The sequence below is a fragment of the Leptopilina heterotoma genome, unplaced genomic scaffold (genome assembly GCF_015476425.1).
Source record: "Leptopilina heterotoma isolate Lh14 unplaced genomic scaffold, ASM1547642v1 Lhet_160, whole genome shotgun sequence".
NCBI classification, from domain to species: Eukaryota; Metazoa; Arthropoda; class Insecta; order Hymenoptera; family Figitidae; genus Leptopilina; species Leptopilina heterotoma.
The window spans coordinates 670,597-694,744 of record NW_025110875.1 but is presented as its reverse complement, the minus strand read 5'-3'; the positions used below and the strand labels follow the sequence as shown (position 1 = coordinate 694,744).

Sequence of the window (24,148 nt, the reverse complement as noted above, 5' to 3'; positions counted from 1 at the left end):
ACTGAAAAAACACGCAAAAGTGGTGTACGGTCCCCTTATAAAGAAATGATGTTTTTGGAAACTCTTTTTAGATCGTTTAAGGTTCACAAGCAATTTTCTTACTTAAAAGCATTTAAACTAATTAGATTTAAAACTAGTTTATTGTCAAAAAAATAATAATTAGAATATATTGACATATTCAACTTTGAAGAAGTAAATACATACGGTCTTGGTGTTTATTTTTTTCGTGTACTTAATATATGAGAACAAGCAGACAAATATATTTTTAAATATTTTTTTATCTCTCTCTCTATATATATATATATATTTATATACATTTCTAAGTTTCATAATAATTATTTTATTTACTTTTAATTATTTGATTAGCAAATATTTAAATTGAAGGCATTTCCTAATTATTTTATTTAAATATTATAACATTATAAAATGTTGAAATGAATTTAGATAGGTACTGCTAATAGGAACATTAATATTTTATCTGAAAAGCAAATAAATGGTAAATTGATATAATATGTCGAAATTAGTAAACTTTTAATTTTATTTAAAAACCTTACATCTTTAAAACAAAGTATGTATAAAAGTGTTATTAAAATATTATGTAATACTAATTCTAATTCATGTTTCTAATTATGACTATTACTCGTAATTTTTTCGTAAATTTTAGTAAATACACAATAAAGTCTCATTTTTTTCCTTATATCTGCATCATTTATAACAATTTATCATGTCTTTTATTTCTTTTACGTTTTATTTTAATTTTAATTGTGACGCAAATTAATATTTTTTTTAGACCTTGGTGAATTTGTTAGCAACGTTTTGTTTCTTATAATTTCTTTTTACAATGTTAAGCAAAATTTATCTATTGTTTAGAAACACTCTGAGAATGGTATACTCAACTTGTATCGAAAAGTCAGTTTTTGTAAAGTTTTCAAATTAAATTGATCGTTTAACCAAAGCAATTAATAATATTTTATTATTTTCTCTAAAATATTTCCATAAATTTACTAAATAAATAACGCAATGGCATATATTTATAGAATTTTCCAGACAAATACGATACAATACTTTTTACTTTTTCCCATAATAAACTATCATTTTCATTCCTTGCATTATTCTCTACATGTTGTATCAATAATTTCATTAATTCTTCGTTTTTCTTGACTACACCATGCATTGTTAACATTAGTTCCTCATTAGACAGTTTTAAGTGTTCACTTTCATTCGAATGTAACAAATTCGAAACAAACATAAATATTTTAACTTTTATTAAATAGTTACTCTCATCAATCTTATTCTGCATTTTGATACCAATTTTCTTTAAAGCTTCAATATTCTCGTAAATATCACATTTTTTTGTAATAGACTTATTCAGCAAATTTTCAATACTACTTAAGTTTGCTTTAAAACTTGACATTCGATCAATAGATAACTTTTCGGGTGAACTATTTTGGAAAGGGAGCATCTCAGTTAATGTAAGTAATAAAGATCCCTGTATTTTATAAATTTTTGCCATTGATATCCATTTGTCTTTTGAATGGAGCAGGCAAAGCAAAGAATGATCCGAAATACTTGGAGAAATACTTTGAAGAACGCTTCTATTTACACTTTTAGAGCTATTAATTGACGAGAAAATATTTAATTCGATATCATCAGAAATACTTCCTTCTTCTTTTGATTTTTTAAATAATGCAATACTATCATTATTTTCCGTTATATAAGAAAGAAAATCCTCTACATTATTGGAAGATATATTTCCTGCTAGAGGAGCTTTTCTTTTCAATAAGTGTTTAATCAGTTCATGATCAACTTCTGTGTAATACATTTCATAGGGTACTTTTGAGAAAATTACTGATATGCTTTGAAAAAAGTCTTTGAACTTATTTCCAAAAAATTTATGAAAATCAAGTAAAAGATTCATGAATGGTGTAATATTGTCTCGTTCAATATCTGCAAAATTAATAACTAAAATAAATTTTAAGGAATTAACATTTTTCGCCAATTGATAGAGATAGAAAGAATTAGTGATTTCTTGTACTGGTCCTCTATTATCTTGAAATCCAGGAGCATCAAAAATGATCAAATTATTCAATCTTTTTGATTTCCATTTTGTGGGAATTGTAGTTTTTGACGTTGGTCCGAGGCCAATTTCCGGTCCAATTGATTGATTGTCTGCTTTTATTATTTTAATATCGCCATATCTTGAAAATCTGACGGCCTTTAGCTCATTGCCTATTAAGTAATTAATTAAAGTACTTTTCCCTGCCCTTGTGGTTCCTATACAAATCGCAGCATTTTTATTTAAAGCTTCCCTTCTCGTATAAATCTCTGCTTCATCGAAGGATTTTTCCAATTCTGTTAGTTCTTGTTCATCTAGTTTACAAATTTCACCGTAGACCAATGAGATTATTATAACAACAATTGCAATTCTTTTCATAATGAATAAGTGGTATTACTTATCTGAGGAGAGCAATTCCCTAATATATGGTTTCTATTGAGTGCTCTTGGTACCGTTTCACTTAAAAAATATAAGAAAATAATTATTGTCTTTCTGATATGAAGACTGATCAATGGGGAAATACTTTTTGATAATTAAAGAAGCTTTTCAATATTTAAAGAATAACGTTTTTAACCCTATGAAAGTCCATGGACATTATATGGTATTTGGAGTTGCTGATTTCGAATTTGACATCAAATTTTTAAAATTAAAAATGGTGGAATCAAAATGTCGATCACAAGAATTCAAAAATTGATCAGATTCCCTATGTAATATCAAATTAGAATTCAACGCCTCCAAGAACTATAAATGTAAAAAAATAATGTTTTTTAGAAACTGTTTTCAGGGGGTCAAGTCTGTAACTTTTTCGCTTCCCATTCCTACTCTCGCTTCCCACTTTCCACTCCCACAATCACTATCCACCTTTCACTTTCCACCTTCCACTCCTACATTCACTTTCCACTACCACTCTCACTTCCACTTTACACTCTTACAACCCACTTTCACTTTCCACATCCCACCTTCCACTTTCTACTCCCACTTTCCACTCTCACTTCCCTGCTTCTAATTCCCACTTTTCACTTTCCCACCATTAGGAGGGAAAAGTGAGAAGCGAAAGAGGGAGTGGAAAGTGGTAGTGGGAAGTGGATAGTGGGATTAGATAGAGAAAGGTGAGAAATGAATGTGGGCAATGAAAAGTGGGAAGTGAGGGTGGAAAGTGGGAATTGAAAATGGGAATGGGAAGTGACAGAGTGACAAATGGAAAAGTTACAGAATCGACCCCCAGATCGTTTTAGGTTGGTTCACATCAATTTTCTAACTAAAGTGCGAATAAGACATTTAAACTTATTGGATTTAAAACTAGTGTATTGTTAAACAAACAATCATTATAATGTTTCTGATTAACGCCCAAAATATAAAAAATTGTATTATACTTTCAAGCTACGTTATTATAAACAAAAAAATAAAACTTTTTACTGGTATAATATTTTTATAGGTTTTTAGTGTGCTCTTTTCGAATCTGAAATTAAAAATAATTTTTATTTAAACCAAAATTAAATATGGCGATTTAATTGTCAAAAAACAAAAAAAAAATTCGATTTTTCAAATTTTATATTTTTTTTGACCCAGAAAAAGTATGAAAATATAATTTTGCATAAAAAATGTTCACCTTAAAGTTATGTAAATTAGAATTAAAAAATTTAAGATGGCGGACCTAATATGGCGTCAAATTAATTGCAAAATTTTCAAGTTCATACACTGTAACGCGGCATCTTATTTGCCGCGTACAAATTAATAATCTTTGTCAATAATCGACTATTAACTTTTTTTATTATTCACGTCAAATTGAGAATCGACTATTATTTTCTCCTTCCGAGAAAAATTACTTTGAACTATCCACTTTGTAATATTTCGTTCACTTAAATTATTAAATTAAACCTGTAATTAGCGAACCGTCAGATCGCTGGTCAAAACAATTAATTGATTATAAGAAAATTGATACTCGGTTTATCATTTCATGTAAACTATCACTGCCAGTACCGGATTTCCAAATTTCGGGATCACTGCCGAGAGATTACTTCGTATTTGTCCAGCAAGTAATCTGTTTCCTTGTATTTATTACTGAAATAAATACCGGTCATACGAATTGACAGAAATACGAGAATCCATCGACGAGAACATCAGCTGTCAAAACACTGGTTGCAGCCATCTTGCGAACCGGACGTCGTCGCGCGGTGCCCCTCGCGGAGACTAAATGAACTTTTATGAACTCTTTCCGACGGTCGATTTTCCCAATTCTTACTGTCGCGCATCGATTACCATCTGAAAATCTTTGTAACAAGTGCGCGTGAGACTCACCACGAAGCCGAGATGCGCGTCTGCTTCGGCGTCCCCGTCGGCCATTTAATTCATTCTCATTTTGGCGTCGTATTGTGACAGGTCGCAGTAGGCCGTTTTCGTATAAAATAAAATTAAATTAAAATTAATTGTGGCTACTCCTAAAAAGATGAGCCGAGGAACAATGCGGGGACGTCGGCGCATCTCCGGTGAGTCTCAAAAGAAATAATGTGTTGTCTCCTGACAAATAATCGATCAAAATTAACATATGTCAATTTTCTTTGTTTCATGACATTTCTGTACTTTTGAACAGGTCCCGTCTGGACCTGTAATTTTCTTGTTATTAAATCAAAATTTAAAACTAACTGGTGATTTCTGTTACCCCGCGCTCTCCTTGAAAAGATTGAGCTAGCGTAAAATTAATTAAGTAATAGGTTTGAATATTTTTCCATAAAATATCTCTGGCGTTCGGGCATAAATTCAAACAACAAAGTAGCGTGTGTTTTGTTTAATTTGTTGATTCTGAAGTAGATAAAAATAAATTTTTGAAATAAAATAACCTTATTTAGAGTGATCAAATTAATAGTAGTTTCTCAAAAATTAACAGAAATAATAAGACACCCGTTATAACACATATTTCACTATTCACCAAAAAGTCGTTGGATTCGTCCAAATTTTTTGACTTAGGGGTTTTTTGGGTCGCTGATTACGAATCTGAAGTTGAATTTTCAAAATTCAAAAAGGCGGATCCAATATGGCTGATGAGAATTTTTATTTTCGTCTAATTCAGTTCAATTTCTTTACTCGGGGGTTTTTGGGGTTGCTGATTACGAATCTGAAGTTGGATTTTCAAAATTCAATATGGCGGATGAAAAATGTTTATTTTCGTTTAATTCAGTTCAAATTTGTTACATAAGGGTTTTTGGGGTCGCTGATTGCGAATCTGAAAATGAGTTTTTTTTGTTTTTTGCCGCTTTTTATAAACGTTAACCATCTCTTATCACGTAGAGGTAAGCTAAAGTCTTCTGCCTCTGTCGTTAATGTCAGAGCTGCCCCATACGACATGGTGCGCATTGGCATCACAACCTATTATCAAAGGAAGACCTTGCCGTTGACAGTAATCTACCAACTTCTCTACCTCTGTAGGTGGTGCGGGGTCATGGTTCCCCGATCCCGGAAAATATGCAAAAGCTACTACAACCTCCCTTTTATTTCCATTCTTTTCCAAGTACTTAGCTTTAACAACAGCTAAGTCCCTGGTAGTTAATTCCAATAGAGGGAAAGCGTCTGGACCTTTATAGATCAGGCAAGCCCTTGGAATTGGTTCCTGTGGTGAACTAACTAGCACCTCACAGCCACTTAGACCTCTAATCTTACCCTTGTAAACCCAAGGTTTTTGAACAAAGGCCATAGCTGCCTGCATCCTTGAAAAGTTCCTGGCTAGAATCGCCGAAACGCCTTTACAATGATGAAAGTTAATCTGCATACAGTGGATCCCGGAAGCAGCCATATTTAAAACTGACTCACGGTCCCCTCTGTCGCGTCCACACCTTGATCGCCAGCATCGTGATCCCCCAAAAAGGGCTCTTCGACGCTCACGTGTGTGGTTTTATTTTTATTAATTTCTGTAGTATCAATTATGGTCCCACGAGAAAAGAGGAAAGAAAGGTCGATCCTTAAAGAGCCTATATTTAAGGAAAAGGCTAAATTACATCTGATAGTTCGCCTGGTATCTCAGAGTCTCGTTCAAGATACCTCCATTCGAGCCCCACCTTCCTGTAACACAACCGTTCCCGAGCTTTACGGTTTACAGTTAATTGTGCCCAGCGATTGTCGTCCCCCGTCCAACCCCCTCCTCACTAAAGAACCCGACGGATTTGTCAACCCTTGGTATCATTCATCCATGGACACGAGTTCATCACGGATTGGGCGGCAGAGACTCGCGCCTCAATCGCCATGGCACAGCCAACGTAACCATGGAAGGGTTTCTTCTTGGTCAGACTTCCACCAGTAGGAAGTCTTCGGAATGGACCCGCGGTTAAGCCTCTGTCCATCCCGTCACTCTCGATATCCCTCTAAATCCCCGTGCCCTGGGACACTGCCCAGCGAAACACAGAAGATTCGGTTTCTGTAGCGGACGACCTATTTAAAGGGTTCGCCCCCTCAGTCCCCACGGGAGATATTGAGAAGTAGCCTCCCACTGGGTAAAAGCCCCTCGTGCGCCTCCCACCAACGGCAAGGTCTTGAAACCCCTAAAGAGGGTTACATAACTTTAAAGTGGACAACTTTTATGCACTTTTGGTTAAAAAGAAAATTATATTCTCACACTTTTTCTAGGTGAAAAAAAATATAAAATTTGAAAAATCGAAAATTTTTTTTGTATTTTTTGACAATTAAACAGGCATATTTAATTTTGTTTTTAAAAAAATTAATTTTTAATTTCAGATTCGAAAAGAGCACACTAAAAACTTATAAAAAATATTCCACCTGTGAAAAGTTTTTTTTTTGTTTATAGTAACGTAGCTTGGAAATAGAATAGAAATTTTTAGATTTCAGGCCTTAATGGAATATTGTCATATTTAACTTTAAAGAAGTAAATACATACGGTCTTGATGTCCAATTTTTTCGTGTATTAAATATATGAGAACAAGCGGACAAAATATAAATCTTAAAGAGTTTCTTTGCAAACGTATGCAACGTGGCAAAAGACTACGTGGCGTTTTTAGATTAATAACTTGAACATTAAATATATCAATATATTTTATGTTTCTTCAACAAATTATGAAGAAACATAAAACTACAGGTGCATCGAGTTTTGATAAGAAAGAAATGTTATGTAATAATGAAATTGTATATTTTTAAATATTTTTTTAAATTAAATATCCTCTTTTTCACACTAAAACAATTATAGAAGATTTCAACCGATTATTTTTTAAGCTATAAGTGTGCCATTAAAAAAAGTATAAATTTATAATCATTCACGTTTGAAGGTGTAGACATAATTATTGTTTTATTATCTTTATTTTTAAAGGCACACGGTTAAGTAAGGTCTCAATTTATTCATTTTTTCATAAGGAATAATCTCATTCAAAAAAAATTAGAATTGCATTACCGCTGAAAGCACAAAATGAAGAAAACCTTGGAGTAACAAATCAAATTTAATTTTTTAAGTACACATATGACTTTTTATTTTACATGAAGATTATAAAAGTTATGATTTTATTTGATTATTCTGTTTTATGTGTTATCCAAGAGACATTGACATTAAAAAAATTATATAATGTTAAAACAAATTGTTTAAATGAGGAGTAACATGAAATCACACGGTTCCGTGGATTCGCCCATAGATTAATTTGTTAAAAAACTACTAAACCCTATTTGTAGAAACTTAAAAATAAGAAATATGCAATTATTTAAAGTTTTCCTTTAAGTTATGTTAAAAAAATCGATGGCTTAAAAGGTTGGGATTGAAAGGGTTAAACACTATTACGGTATGATTTTTTAAATGATCAAGAATGAGAACGAAAAAACATGAAAACAAAGAAAGATATTTAAATCAAATTCTGTTCAATTCTATTATTTTTATAGACTGCTAATCACCTATAGGTTGTTGCTGGGATGGTGCTGAACAACATCTTGGTGAATAAAAAATATTATTAAAACTTTTAAACTCTTTTAAATATTAGTAACCACAGCCGAACACTAGCAGAAGATCAAAATTGTCATAAAAGGAAGTTTCAATTAAATTCTTTTTATTTTTTATTAATTTTTATGGACCGTAAGCAATAGTTAGTTGCTGTTTTGTTGCTGAACAACACCCTAAAGGATAAAAATTTTTTTATTATTTCAAAATAGAAAAAGTTTCCATAATTTAATTTTTCTATGTTCTTCTCATGTGTATTTTGATTTCATAAAAACGTTAAGTCTTTCAATTATGTTATATCTTATCAATTATCATTTAAGTCTTCTACATTTTTTTACGATTAATAGTGATCTTTTAATTTTATTTGTGACAATAAACATAATCAATACAATATACATATTCTTTTTTAGACCTTGATGAGTTTTTTAGCAACGTTTTATGAATCTTATTATTTTTTTACAATATAAGCAAAATTTATCTATTGTTTAGAAACACTCTGAGGATGGTATTCAACTTTGTACCGAAAGGTCATTTTTTGAAATGTTTTCAAATTAAATTGATCGGTTTACTAAAGGAATTAATAATATTTTATTATTTTCTCTAAATTAATACAACAACAAAATTGATGGATTTTATCCACTAATTTTCTAATTAATGAATAGAGTTCTATTCTACATTCGAATATATATATATTTTTTTGGTAAGATATTGTAATAACTTTTTTATTATTTATGAATGAATGTTAGACTGATTTATTTATTTTTTATAATTTATTTTTTGATTGACGAATGTTAAAAATATTTTTTTGGTATTTTTGTATATTAGTTTATATTTTAATAGACTCCCTGAAGAGGAAATCAATTAGATTTAGAAACATTAGAGTAAACTAATTTTTAAAAACTATTTGTCTGAATGTTTTCGTTTTATTCTCCTCGATATATATAGATATAAAAGAAACTCGTATTTTAATACAATATTTTTCAATTTTTCCCATAATAAAGTATCATTTTCATTCTTTGCATTATTCTCTACATGTTGTATCAATAATTTCATTAATTCTTCGTTTTTCTTGACTACACCATGCATTGTTAACATTAGTTCCTCATTAGACAGTTTTAAGTCTTCACTTTCATTCGAATGTAACAAATTCGAAACAAACATAAATATTTTAACTTTTTTTAAATATTTACTCTCATAAATCTTATTCTGCACTGTCAAACTAATTTTTTTTAAAGTTTCAATATTCTCGTAAATATCAGATTTATTTGTAATAGCATTATTCAGTAAATTTTCCATATCACTTAAGATTCCTTTAATACTTGATATTTCATTACTAGATAAATTTTCAGTTACACTGTAACTGACAGAGAGCACCTCAATAAATGTAAGTAATAATGATTTCTCAATTTCATTAATTTCTGCCATTGATACCCATTTGTCTTTTGAATAGTAGAGGCAAAGCAGAGAATTATCCGAAATACTTGGAGCAATATTTTGAAGAACGCTTCTATTTACACTTTTAGAGTTATTAATAGATGAGAAAATGTTTAATTCGATATCATCGGAAATAGTTCCTGTTTCTTTTGATTTTTTGAATAATGCAATACTATCATTATTTTCCGTTATATAAGAAAGAAAATCCTTTACATTATTGGAAGATGTTTTCCCTGCTAGAGGAGCTTTTCTTTTCAATAAGTGTTTAATCATTTTAATATCAACTTCTGTGTCATACATTTCATGGGGTACTTTTGAGAAAATCACTGATATGCTTTGAAAAAAGTCTTTGAACTTATTTCCAAAAAATTTATCAAAATCAAGTAAAAGCTTCATGAATGGTGTAATATTGTCTTGTTCAATATCTGCAAAATTAATAACTAAAATAAATTTTAAGGAATTAACATTTTTCGCCAATTGATAGAGATAGAAAGAATTAGTGATTTCTTGTACTGGTCCTCTATTATCTTGAAATCCAGGAGCATCAAAAATGATCAAATTATTCAATCTTTTTGATTTCCATTTTGTGGGAATTGTAGTTTTTGACGTTGGTCCGAGGCCAATTTCCGGTCCAATTGATCGATTGTCTGCTTTAATTATTTTAATATCGCCATATCTTGAAAATCTGACGGCCTTTAGCTCATTGCCTATTAAGTAATTAATTAAAGTACTTTTCCCTGCCCTTGTGGTTCCTATACAAATCGCTGCATTTTCATTTGAAGCTTCTCTTCTCGTATAAATTTCTGCTTCATCGAAGGATTTTTCCAATTCTGTTAGTTCTTGTTCATCTAGTTTACAAATTTCACCGTAGACCAATGAGATTATTATAAAAACAATTGCAATTCTTTTCATAATGAATAAGTAGTATTACTCATATGAGGAGTGTAATTCCCTAATATAGTTTCTATTCAGTGCTCTTGGTATCGTTTCACTTAAAAAATATAAGAAAATAATTATTGTATTTCTAATGTTAAGGCGGTTTAATGGCGAAATACTTTTAGATTATTAAAGAACCTTTTCAATATTTAAAGAATAACGCTTTTAACCCCATATGACAGTCCATGAACCATATATGGTGCATTTGAAATTTCTGAATTCGAATTTGACATCAAATTTTCAAAATTCAAAATCGTGGAATCAAAATGGCGATCACAGAAATTCAAAAATTGATCAGATTCCCTTAAAACTCTGGAATGTTTGTGATCGCTTATTATCCGCCATATTAAGTCCGTCATAGTGAATCTTGATAATCTAACATCAAATTCGAATTCTACCACCCCAAGAATTTTGAATGTGATGTAATCATGTTTTTGGAAACTTTTTCAGATCGTTTTAGGTTCACAAGCAATTTTTTCACTAAAGTGCGAATAAGGCATTTAAACTAATTAGATTTAAAACTAGTGTATTGTCAAAAAAATAATAATTAGAATGGAATTCAACTTTAAAGAAGTAAATACATACGGTCGTGATGTCCAATTCTTTCACGTATTTAATACATGAAAACAAGCAGACAAATATAAATCTTCAGTAGTTTTTTTGTAAACGTATGCAACGTGGCAAATGACTAGGTCTATGTGGCGTTTCTAAATTAATAACTTGAGCATTAAATATATCATTATATTTTATGTTTAGTCAACAAATTCTGAAGCTACAGGTGCTTCGAGTATTGATAAAAAAGAAATTTTGTGTAATAATGAAATTGTACATATTTCTCAATACTTTTTTATTTTATCTCTACTTTTACATACCTAAGTTTCATAAAAATTATTTTATTCAATTTATTACAACCACGAGCAGAGAATCACGAACACCAGTAGCAGTAAACCTTAAAAAAACAATTTTATCCATAATCAAGTAATTATAATTTGTGATTTAAAAATAATTGTGCTTCAAATGCAATTAGTTTGATGATTTAATTTTTTTTAGGTAATTAAATATCCTCCTTTTCAAACCGAAACAAATATAGAAGATTTCATTAAAAACTCGCTACAAACTAATCAAAAAAGGATATAGCCACTAATTATTATTTGTACCCTGGGAGTTGCTGGCAATCAATTTTATGTTTTTGTCAATGGACAATAAGATATCTGCATCAAAATATTTGAATATTTTAAATGACTTTGATGTTATTTTCAAATTAAATTTTACACTAAAAAATTGCTCACTCAAATCGTTAAACAAAATTTCAATAATTTTTGTGAAATAATTTTCATATAAATACTTCTTTCAATTGAGACTTAAAAAATTTAATTACAATTTCTAATAAAATTTATATTAAATTTATAATCTAAAGCTAAATTTAAATTAATTTAAAACGTTAATTTTATCCCGGATTTTTACGATAAATTTTTAAACCTAAAAAAATTTCCAGTTGATACAACTAGGAACCACTTTCAGTAATATTTAAAAAACTAATTGAAGAGAAGTTGAAAAAAATTGACTATTTTAAAAAGAAAATAATAATTCGCCAAAATCTTTATTGTAAGACTAGTTTTGAATTTATTAGATGATTAACTACATTGTCAATTTAATAAATAATCGAAAGATTAATAGACGTAGAACAAAATCTAAATCAACTGAATATTAGCATCTCAACGGGGATAAGTTCAAGTGGCCTACTGTATGTTTCAATGAGACTTTAGTTGTATAATCCTATTATGCATCCCACTCGTCACGCACTATGAGTTATTGCGGTATAATTTCACGGTTCGCACGTAATGCTATTGAGTATATATCTCATATGAAATACGTTTTGCCAAATTATCGACAATGCTTGAGATACTGTGGTCAATGTCGGAAGTGAATGATCAAATCAAAACATCAATGGAGAAGGGACAACTTCCCATTCATTATAGACAATGACACAATGTCATCAATATAACCGTCTGTACATACATTGTATTTTAAAAATTTCAAACAATGTTGTATAATAGAATCTCACTTGTTATTATTGACAATGATACCAAAAAATGAAAAATTAGCAAATTTATTAATGACAACATTTTCTCTTTTAATTTTTAAAATGACATAAATTAAAAATTTTTTTTAAATGAATTCTTTAATCTCCGCTTTAGTGTAACGCCATCAGGTTCATACAATAACTTTTCTCGAAAGATGTCTTCAGAATGAAAATGTTTTTCACAGACCATTTCACTCCCTTTGACTTTAATATCATCCCGCCGTAGCAATTTGCCACTGTTTTATAATCTTTTTATCTTTTGGAACCGTAAAAAATGAACATTATCCGAATAACTCTTGTAGGATGAATATTTGCATTCTACACAAACACACTTGAACATCATATTTCTCTTTTCTTTTTTTTTCACGTTACAAATCAGAATCATAATTTAATTACAATCTAAAGATAACTAAAGGATCCCACGCGGCAAGAATAACAATAATTACGAATCCTGGTTTTTATCTATCTCATAAAGTTACAATTATATATTTTCATGATAATTAAATTATCCTTGTATAAATTGTATATTATATTCAAAGACTCAATTTTACATTCACACATAATTGTACAAGAAATAATTAACATTTCGCATTCAGGTTGTACGCTTCTTGTGAAATTCCGTATAATCAACGAACGCAATGGCTCACGCACGACTGTCTTATACTCTCTTTTTACCAAAGCCACGTTGCATAAATTGAATCAGTCAATTAACACATTACACGGAATGGTGTATATTAAATTAATAGGAGAGTTACATTCAGAATACTCGAAAAAGAATATTTTTGCTACCAACAAAAACTGGGAGACAATAAAAGGTTCCTAAAAAATCTCTAAACATAACAGATCACTGTGAGTAAAAAAACGAACGTTCAAATACGTGCAACGCAATTCAATTTTTAAATCAAACTTTGAAGAACACCTATTGACAAATTTAGTTCATGGGTTAAAGGTTTTTGACCTGTCTCACATAGAATTTCGTTATACGATAAAGCAAGTAGCAAACGTATAACATATACCCAATACCTACAGAACATTACATCAAGTCTTGAATCCCTTTGGGAAATAGTCTATGGGCTGGTCTCAGACTCGATCGACCGTGAAATGTAGTCTAATACGTATTACTGCTCTACGATACCTCTATTTTGCTAACGTACATGAACGCCAATTTCCAAATTCAAATACATACCTTGGCCAGAAATACAGACCCATTAACATGAGACAGAATTGACGTTATTTATTTATAAAAAAAATTATCTTGTATAGGTTTATGAAAAGAATTATTTCACGCAAAAATTGTTACTTTATTCCGAAATTAATATTTAATCTAAAAATTTATCAGTTTCAATGAACGTAATTTAATAAAAAAGATCTATAACATTCATAAAATTTTCTCTTCAGGAGGGTTTATAAATTGGAATTCTGTAATTGAGGCATTACATCTTTAACAAGGTTTTTCTCATTGGAGTTTGCAATATTCTTTTTTGTGGACATTTTATTTTTACAAGTTATATTCCTTACTGAATTGAAAATGTCATCTACTGCAAATATTAAGAAGTGAACTAAGTGTGGTAGGGATATTGCACTTGTTTTGGATGTAAACTTCCTTATCATCCAAGCTGAGCATTGCAGACCTTTACTTTGCCTGACGGATCATTTGCTAAATGCTGTAAACCAAGGTCACTATCCCCGTCAAATGATTCTCAGTGCTCAGTCTTCTGTTAACGTGGAGTGCATTATGGACGCCATAATATAATTAACTCAAACCTTCTTCAAAAATTTTACCACAGTATCGAAGAATTTTATGGACATAAATGCTAAACATGATGACAGGTTCTCTAGACTCAGAAATATGGAGGATAGTGATTGGTTTGACGGATCGTCTTGTTTTTGTCGAAGAGAGACTTGACAAGTATGATGCGGGCTGATAAAATATTTAACCCAGTACTCGAGACTAATTCCTGTAATTGTCGATAGGTCGGAAAGAAAGTGTAGTCTAGATTTGTTTAATCTTCCTGAAGATAAAACTCCAAACAGACTCTGATACCTTAAAAATTGTTGTCATCAACAAATATAAAAAATTTACTAAATCAATTGATCTTGATGGAATTCGAACAATCAGAGTCGATGCCCTCTGGGCACTAAAACGTCTTTGTTCTTGAAACGTTCCTAAAACGATTTTAGAACGTTTCATGTCCACTACATAACGGTTTAAGAACATCCAATGTTCTAAAAACGTTTTTACGTTTTTGACGTTATTTGAATCCTTTACAATTAGAATGAGAGAGGAAGAGTAGATCCAGATGTCTTCAGGGATACTGAAACAAAATTAGAACCTTGAGGGATCAATCGAGAATTTAATTGGGGACAAAAAGTATTAGTTACTTACGTTTTAAAATTATTCTTAGAGTCGTAGACCCAACATGTAATACCTCCTTCAGAGTGAGGTCGAAGAAATGACGTTGTCCAGCCGGAAACAGAATATACAGTAGATTTCCCTTAAATTGTTTTCGGGCCAGCCAAAGTGAAAGATCCGGAGTCCAGGTGTCGAATTATTGATTTGACGTTGAAGGTGAAATAATGCAGTGCTTAGTAAAATAGAAATGTGCCTCGCAGTAAAAATTATCTCCTTGAATGAATTCTCCTTGAATGAACTTGACTGAGACTTGAAGAATACACTTGGTACTTGAAGAGATTTTTGCAACTGGAGTCGAAGAATAAACTCCATGACAATACACAGCTTGTTAACTTAGTCATGATTTCTGGACTGACACGAAGAATACGCGAAGTGATGACTTGTGTCTCGTTAAGTTGAAGGCGCTTTCTGGACTGCCAAATTCAGCAAGGGTGACACCTTTTATACTATTCCTTTTGCAAGGAATACTACGTCATACCTCCCACTTTTATGACATTTTGTGTCAGGACGTACTTATTGATTTAATTTTTAATTCCTGTATTACATAGGCGAGGAACCAGCAGAAAAATAACAAGATACACATGACCATAATTATTTGGCATTCGCTATCCAGACAGACTTCTGATCAATACTTGCTTTGATTAGAAGAAAATAAGGATTCAGATTCTAACTTCACAAAATATTATTTTATAAATATACAATACGTCGCGATGACGTGTGACATTCAATACCAGGTATTTGCCTTGACCACCCGTCTAATGAATTTTCTCACCAGATGAAAGGGGAAGTGTAGAAAACCTCTTCAGAGTACAAACCGGTTTATCGACGGTCTAATGGGTTCTAATGATGTGCACTGGACAATAATCCAAGAATCCAAGCGATTGCAAGAAGTCTATTAAAGCAATCCAAAAACACAAATTTTTGGTGTCTTCAACCCCATTTTTTGAAAAAAATTTTAATTTTTTTTCATTTTATGGATATTGATCTTGTAGTGCACATTACAAGCTTTAATTTAAGACCTTGTGGAAGTCTCTAGCACGTCAGGTTAAAGAGAAAAGAAATGTTGAAAATCCTCAAAAAAGCGTTTTTGGGGTCTTTACCCCCACTTTTCTCAAAATCCTGACGTGATGGGCAATTTTGGAAGTCGGGATCGTGTTCAGCGTCCAAAAATACATAGGAAACCATTCCGCTATCTCATAAAAAAAAAGTAAGTCTTTTTTTGTTGACCTGTGTAATCGACAGTGCATATCATTATACCTTGACTGCAAATCTCCCACTTGATCCTCATCACTTAGTGGAAATCAACTCCTTTAATATTGTAACCAATGTAATTATGTAATTCTGTTAATAGAAATAAAAAAATTGTTTATTGTCGATTCTTGGCTTTTCCAATTGACAAATGAAGACCTCTATAGCTCAGATCCTGAAATAATCTTTCATTTTAGTACTGGATTGGAGTAGCCATCCAGGTGACTTCCAAAGTAACAACATCGATTGAAGATTTTGAAAAATATTTTAATTTGAAATTTAATTTGAATTTAATTCCTTATTCAATGTTTAAGTGATTTTAATTAATTATAAAGTAATTGTGAATTATTTATTTAATTAGAAATTGATTTTAATTTAATTCATTTGATTTCGTTTGATTATAAAAATAATTTACGATCACAAATATTAAACCGCAATTTTTTATATACTCCGTTGCGCTTCCACTCGAGATAGATGAACAAGAATGATTCATTGACGTCGGAAATAGAACTAGAACAGCCTTTAGTAAAATCGAATGTATATCTTATAACAATATTGTCGCTAAAAACACAGTAGTATAAGGGTGAGAAAGTTAAATGTAATCGATAATGATTTTTAGTGTCATTTCATTATCTAAATTAATATATTTTTCAAATTGCTATCATTCTCATCAAAAATGTTAATTTCTTTCTTTTTAAGATGTGGACAAATTCTCTTCGTTCACTGAAGATTTGACGTTCGCCCGTTTCTAGCGCATCTAGCGGCACTGCCAAGGTAATATTGATGATTTCCCACTTATTGTATTTTTAAAAAAATATATTAAATTCTTTGTGAAATAATTCTAAATTCATCAAAAAAAATTTATCAAAAGTAGCAAAATTTGGTATTTGGTGGTTTTGTAGATTGTAATTTATTTTTTGATAACGGTCATGAGCACACCGGCATAGAGGGTTAATGAAGCATTAAAGTAATTTTTCATGAGAAATGAGAGAACAGGAAGAATTCCGCACTAACCAGTTTCTAAATTTATATTGCTTTGCGAAAAGCATCTTGACCCCTTCTAATAAAATAGAAGCTGAGTTAAAACGGATATTTTGCCTAGTCTATATATTCATCATTTGAAATTGAGTAAATATAACAATCTAAAAGATTATATACAGTAGTCACTGAAATATTAAAAATTGTCTAATTACAAATTTTTTTCTTCAAAAACCGTTCAGTAATTCTTTATGATTATTTTTCACTACCAGAAAATGTTTAATAATTAAAAAATATAATTCAAATGCGTTATCTTAGAGGTATTCTTCTTATTTAAACTCAACTATAAATCTTCCATTCAGAAGCTAACAGGAACTAACGCAATCCTTCTACTTGTTTCTTGTGCTTGCAGCTTGCACATCGGGACATTCATCGTGTTTTGTTTTATTGTAGCCTTACCTCCAGTCCTATTTCCCGTTTTTCACTTCCGCTCCTCCTAAAGAATTTTCTTCCTCTAAGTTACCTTCTGTACCTTTTACCAGCATGTTACATAATCCTCCGCCCCTTACTAATCCGAAACCTATTTTACGTCTCCACGTTCTCCTCGTTCTTTCTCGCAGTCTTATTCACATCATCAATCTCCTTTCGAGCAGTATCTTCCGTGTCACATTCCACCATCTCCTTTCAACATTCATTTCATCCACTTCCAAATTTAATTCCCCACAAAAATCATACTCCTTTATCCTCTTTGAATTTTATTTTCATCCAATTTTAATTTTTTTCAAGAAACCCACGACGCGCACTTCTCAGAACTGCAATTTTATAATGGTAAGTCTTGATTTTTAACAATCGATATATTTGACGTAATTGATATTTGTGTTATGTCTCAGAATGAAACTAAACATAATCATATTTAATTTGTCCGGCATCGGTGATTCAAACCTGATTTATTTACAGAGCGGATGGGACAGTCTTAAAGAAAGAGTAACTGTTAAATTAAAGTTATATTATTAAAGTTTTTATTTGAATCCTTTACCATTAGAATGAGAGAGAAAGAGTAGATCCAGATGTCTTCAGGGATACTGAAACAAAATTGTGTTGTGGGATCAATCAAAAATTTAATTGGGGACAAAAAGTATTAGTTACTTACGTTTTAAAATTATTCTTAGAGTCGTAGACCCAACATGTAATACCTCCTTCAGAGTGAGGTCGAAGAAATGACGTCGTCTAGCGGGAAACAGAATATGCAGTAGATTTCCCTCGAATTGTTTTCGAACCAGCCGAAGTGGAAGGTCCGTCCGGAGTCCAGGTGTCGAATTATTGATTTGACGTTAAAGTCGAAATAATGCAGTCCTCAGAAAAATAGAAATGTGTCTCGCTGTAGAAATTATCTCCTTGAACGAACTTGATTGAGACTTGAAGAATGCAATTGGTACTTGAAGAGATATTTGGAACTGGAGTCTTAGAATAAACTCGACGGCAATACACAACTTGTTAACTTGGTCGCGGTTTCTGGACTGACGAAGAACGCGGGTTGCTGATTTGAGGGTGACTTCTGGACTGACTAATTCGGCAAGGGTGCCTGCTTTTATACTATTCCTTTCCAAGGGATTATTCCACCCTTTTTTATTACTTTTTGGGTCAAGACGCTTTTATTGATTAAATTTTTAAGTCCTGTATCCAGCAGGTGAGGACCAAGTGGAAGGGTAGCAAAAGACAGATGACCCTATTTGGTAACTGCTAATCCGGGTGAACACTTGGATCAAGATGATTTAGATTTCGAGAGAACAAGGATTCAGATTTTAACTTCACAAAATATTATTTAATAAATATACAATGCGTCCCGATGACATGACATTTGGAACAAACTTGAAATATTAATTGTAGACAAAAAGATTTGGAAAATTTCGCATCCAGCCGAAGGAAAAATGTTCTCTTTCATATAATAATTTTATCGATATGATTGTCAATAAATAATTATGAATTTAAGTTAATTTACGTGTTAAATTAATTTAACATCAATTTTAAAGTGATGAGTCCTGTTTGATTAATTATTTTTTATTAATAACATTTTGTTTTTATAATCTAACAACCTTCTCTTATTCTCCAGAAGCCAAAAAATGTAAGCTGAGCCATCAACTTCGAACATCCTACTGTTAAGAGCATCACCACTATAAGCTGAAGCCTCAATAATTCTAATAACCCAACATATCTTCAAGGACGAACTTTTCTAGACTGCATCCCATGAAATCAAACAATGTTAAACCTTGAAGTTTGCATCCGGAGGACGAAAAAATATTTTTAAAAATGTAAGTTTGGAATTTTTAGATTAATAATCCTTTTAAAGTGGATGAACGTCCGCGTCCCGAAATTTGAAAATAATTTCTAACTAATTATTCTAAATTACCTTAACTATTCCTTTTTCACCTAATGCCTATCTTTATAATTAAATTATAAGGAGAAAAATTCACTTTTCCATTATTTAAAAGGGAGAAAGAAATGAATATATTATAAAAACAGCATCAAAACAAAATAAAGAAAATCACACCTGCTGTCCTGTCGACATTGTGCCTCATTTTCTGAGTTCGAAATTAAGTGAATTTTAATACCGTTCTTTGAAAGCTAGAATTTCATTTTAATATGAAATCTAATAAGCTTTAATGTAGGTGGAATAAATATGACGAAACCCAATATTCATATTTATAGATGTTTTTTTTATTTCTCTATTTTAATGAAACTCTAAATTGTATGTGAATTATTAATTTTCATTTTACAATTCTCTTCTCAGATAATACTTTTATTTTAAATGTGAAGCAGAATTCACGTTTATGATAAAAGTATTATTGTTCAAATTATGCAAGTTTATTCCCAAATAGCACAAAATTTCAGCTTAATATTGTATTTAAATGTTGTGCTGTTTCGGTCGAAATTTATAGCTTTAGAGTTAATTTGAAACATAAGGTTTATTCAGTATTTATGTAGTTTAGTTTATTATACACTATTTCGGAAATAATCGATCCGATCGATCGGAGTAAATATAGAAACACTAAAATTACATTGTTTGGGATAAAAATTAAGATAGATTAACTTCATACCCCTTTCACATTTAGCTAACAACACAATATCATTCACATACGTCATTAAATAAATCCTCCTAATACCCCAACTCTTCCTCTAGATCCGTCATCAAAAAAACTAACCTACAACTAACTAATCTACTACTGGAATTATTACCAATAAAAATTCCGTTAGTTGTTACCGGTAATAGCTACAGATTGTCCCTCCAACAAAATTCCCTGGAATATTTTCTCCTGTGACCTGAGGCTAATCTACGGAGATGTAATATCCTGTGTAATAATTTTAAGTTTTTACAAATATTACAATGATCGAATACTATAATTATCTAATGATTTCTTTCTTTCTGTTTTTTAAAGGAAAGATATTTGAATGAAGAAGATGCAATGGGTCCAGTGTCCGGTAACAGAAGAGGCTCTGCTTATTCAGAAGAAAAACAGGAGGAAATCACTATTGTACAATTACGTCCATAAACAACGAAGAAGTCGAAATTCATACATCTGATTGCACTCGTGCTAGCGTAAAGCTTTTTTGTAATAATCTGACGGTGCTACAATTTCATTTTACAGGACGTAAAAAAAATTGCAATTATTGATCCCTTCTCAAACGATGGGAGATTTGAAGGCCTTTCAGTTTTATTAGCCAAGTAATTAAACCTCAGTAAGCAATAAAATATTTTTTAATGAGGCATGCAATATGCATATAGCAAAATAAATAAAAACTGCGTTCAAATTCTTCATTAGTGCCTCTATTATATAATTTTACTTTGAAAATAAATCTTAATCTTACTAATCAATCATAACATTACTCCCAAAAATTATCGAATTGTAATATCAAACCTTCTGTAAATTTAATTACTATTTAATCAGAAGTGTTATAGGATAATTGATCAGAACGCTAGTTTATAAATCCGTCCGACCAATAGAAACAATTAGCGTGACAATGTGGTCTTCTTATATTTTAACTTTTTCAGTCCTAGTAGTCGACATATCGATCAGCTTTTAAGCCATAATTATTTTCAGCATAACTTATAGTATAACTCAAAGTAATTACATTATATTTCTCATCTTTTTGTTTGCTACTTACGAATCTGAATTCAAATAACAAAATTCTAAACAGTGGATATTAAGTATTAAAAATCAATTATATTTTACCTTTTGCATTTACGAAAAAAAGTTAAAATTTCTACTTGGCATGAATAACACACTGAAAACATTACAATTATAATTAATATTCATTATACATTTCTCTTCTATGTTATACTATTTGCCATAAATATTTTTATTAGACCATTATGAAATATAGAATTTAAAATGCAACCGGCGAGAATAAATTACATAAAATTATTTGACGACGCAAATACAAAATCTTGTTTTAAATAGCGATACGTCACTCACGTTTATAAAAAGAATAAAGCGGTTAATTAATTTCAAAAGAATAGCGCATGGTTCGAAAAATTAAATTAAACTTTTATATAAAAATCATATTCTAGACATTTATCCAAAAGAACATAATTTTAATAGAATTATCATCAAAGAAATTAAAAAAAAGAATTAATTTATTTTACTGAGATTTAATTACTTGTGCTCAAAATCTAATCTGATAATGCAACCATATAAGACAAGTGTGAAATCAAACTATAAATATCAAAGTAAATATATGAAATTGTAAAATGCGCAGATAGTCGTTTACATCAGGGTTTTTAGACTGCCAACGTGTACAAAGTTCCCAAGTCTTTTTTATCCAAAGCTTTATTGATGATGTGAGAAATGAGAAAACTAAATTTTATCTTAATTTCGAGAATCAATTATAGGGATTTACTTTCTAAAAAAAACAAAAAAAAATGTAGTTAAACAATACTCAAATAGTGATGACATATTGAAACAATAAAATGGACATTCTTTTGATTGTAAAATGTAATAAAATTGGTTGGGAGAATTACTACTTTTATAAACCCATTTGTGCGTGACGTGTCATAGAGGACAGGGATAAAGGCATCATTTAGCACGTACCATCTATGCACGTCCATCTATACACTCAAGGGAGGAATATCTGCAATTCCTGATTTGTAACTGTTCGATAAATATTTATGAAAATAAAAATTATTATTTCAAACTGTGCAAAAAACTGTTCTAAATGTTGGAATTTAAAGACAAAATATAAGAATGAAAACGAGGGCAAGGCTGAATGTCGACTTTAAAATAATTATTGATTTCAATTAATTTGTTATGCCTCAGAAGGAAACTTAAACATATCCCGAATTATTTTTAAATTTTCCGGCAACGGTGATTCATAGGGACTGTCCATCAACCACGTGGACAATTTTTCACCAATTTTTGACCCCCCCCCCCCCCCGCCCCCCGTTGTGGACAGTCGTGGACATTTGTCAAACCCCCTCAACCCCTATACAATTGTCCACGTGGATATTGCAAATTAAAAAAATAAGTTTTTTTTTACTCCTGTATGTTAAAAAATAAAAAACATTATTTTTGAACATTTCAAAGCAAGAATATCAGTAAAGTCAGGGAAATGTCAGGAAAAAATTTTTTGTCAGGGAAATTAAGAAATCGTATTGGCAGAAACTCACCGACAATACTATTCGCTCTCTTCCAATACTTTTTTTTTACTGGGTGGAAATTGTAGAAAATAATTTAATTCAGGAAGGGTTATAATTGTCATTTTAAAAAATAATTAAAATCATAAATTTTACTAATTTTCCGTAAACATTCATATTTTTCTGTAAAAAGAATTTTGTCAGGGAAATTAATTTTAATGTCAGTAAATTGTCAGGGAAATTGATTAACTGAAACTTATGATCATCCTGATTAAGCTTAAGATATCTTTTTTGGAAATATCTTTGATTATATGTCCACGTTGACATTTGCTTTATCACCCCCCCTCCCCTTCGTGGACAAACGTGGACTTTTGATTCACCCCCCCCCCCCCAAATGTGTCCAAGTGGTTTATGGACGGCCCCATACCTGATTTATTCACCGAACAGAAGGCTCTGAGGGTCGATTCTGTAACTTTTAAACTTCCCACTTCACTTCTCACTCCCACTTTCTACTTACCACTTTCCACTCTCACTTTTTACTTCACACTTTCACTTCCCACTCCCACTTTCCACTCTCACTTCACACTTTTATTTACCACTACCACTTTCTACTCTTACTTTTTACTTCCAACTTTTATTTCCCACTCTCACTTTCCATTTTTATATCCCACTTCCACTCTCACTTTTAACTTCCTAAATTCAACTTCCCACTCTCACTTTCCACTCTCACTTTTTACTTCCAAATTTTATTTCCCACTCTCACTTCCTATTTTTATATCTCACTTCTACTTTCCACTTTTACATTCCAGTCTTACTTTTTACTTCCCACTCACATTTTCCACTTTCACTTCCCACTTTTATTTATCAATACCACTTTCCACTCTTACTTTTTACTTCCAAATTTTATTTCCCACTCTCACTTTCCACTCTCACTTCCCATTTTTTTATCCCACTTCTACTTTTCACTTTCACTTTTTACTTCCAACTTTTATTCCCCACTCTCACTTCCCATTTTTATATCCCACTTCCACTTTCACCTTCCACTCTTACTTTTAACTTCCCAATTTCACTTCCCACTCCCACTTTCCACTCTCACTTTTTACTTCCAAATTTTATTTCCCACTCTCACTTCCCATTTTTATATCCCACTTCTACTTTCACCTTCCACTCTCACTTTTAACTTCCCAATTTCACTTCCCAATTCCACTTTCCACTCCCACTTTTTACTTCCAAATTTTATTTCCCACTCTCACTTCTCACTTTCCACTCTCACTTCCCATTTTTTTATCCCACTTCTACTTTCCACTTTCACCTTCTACTCTCACTTTTTACTTCCCACTCCCACTTTCTACTCTCACTTCCCACTTTTCATTTTCTACTACCACCTTCCACTCCCATTTTACACTCTCACTTTCCACTTTTACTTCCCAATTCCTACATTCACATCCCAC

General features: G+C 31.1%; 3 protein-coding genes across 4 annotated transcripts in view; 1 reads left to right on the top strand and 2 right to left on the bottom strand.

Moving 5' to 3' along the window:
• The window catches only part of LOC122498860 (protein vein), a 238,159-nt gene extending 215,478 nt beyond the window's left edge, over positions 1 to 22,681 (top strand). The window contains exons 6-9 of one of the 2 annotated variants that reach the window (XM_043606839.1): positions 16,790 to 16,864; positions 17,855 to 17,896; positions 19,179 to 19,377; positions 20,503 to 22,681. In XM_043606839.1, coding sequence (XP_043462774.1) covers positions 16,790 to 16,842 — 53 coding nt within the window. In that variant the 3' untranslated portion in view covers positions 16,843 to 16,864; positions 17,855 to 17,896; positions 19,179 to 19,377; positions 20,503 to 22,681. Of the gene's footprint in view, positions 1 to 16,789; positions 16,865 to 17,480; positions 17,897 to 19,178; positions 19,378 to 20,502 lie in introns of both variants that reach the window. The other variant, XM_043606838.1, reaches the window with a different exon arrangement.
• On the bottom strand, positions 521 to 7,090 carry LOC122498855. The gene is made up of 2 exons (XM_043606824.1): positions 6,939 to 7,090; positions 521 to 2,515 (listed from the first exon to the last, which is right to left on the bottom strand). Exon 2 carries the CDS (start codon positions 2,432 to 2,434, stop codon positions 983 to 985), a length of 1,452 nt encoding a protein of 483 aa, XP_043462759.1. The 5' UTR covers positions 2,435 to 2,515; positions 6,939 to 7,090; the 3' UTR covers positions 521 to 982.
• LOC122498856 lies at positions 8,697 to 11,078 on the bottom strand. The gene is made up of 2 exons (XM_043606825.1): positions 10,932 to 11,078; positions 8,697 to 10,401 (listed from the first exon to the last, which is right to left on the bottom strand). The coding sequence occupies exon 2, from the start codon at positions 10,320 to 10,322 to the stop codon at positions 8,877 to 8,879; it is 1,446 nt and encodes a 481-aa protein (XP_043462760.1). The 5' UTR covers positions 10,323 to 10,401; positions 10,932 to 11,078; the 3' UTR covers positions 8,697 to 8,876.
• Positions 22,682 to 24,148: the final 1,467 nt, after the last annotated feature.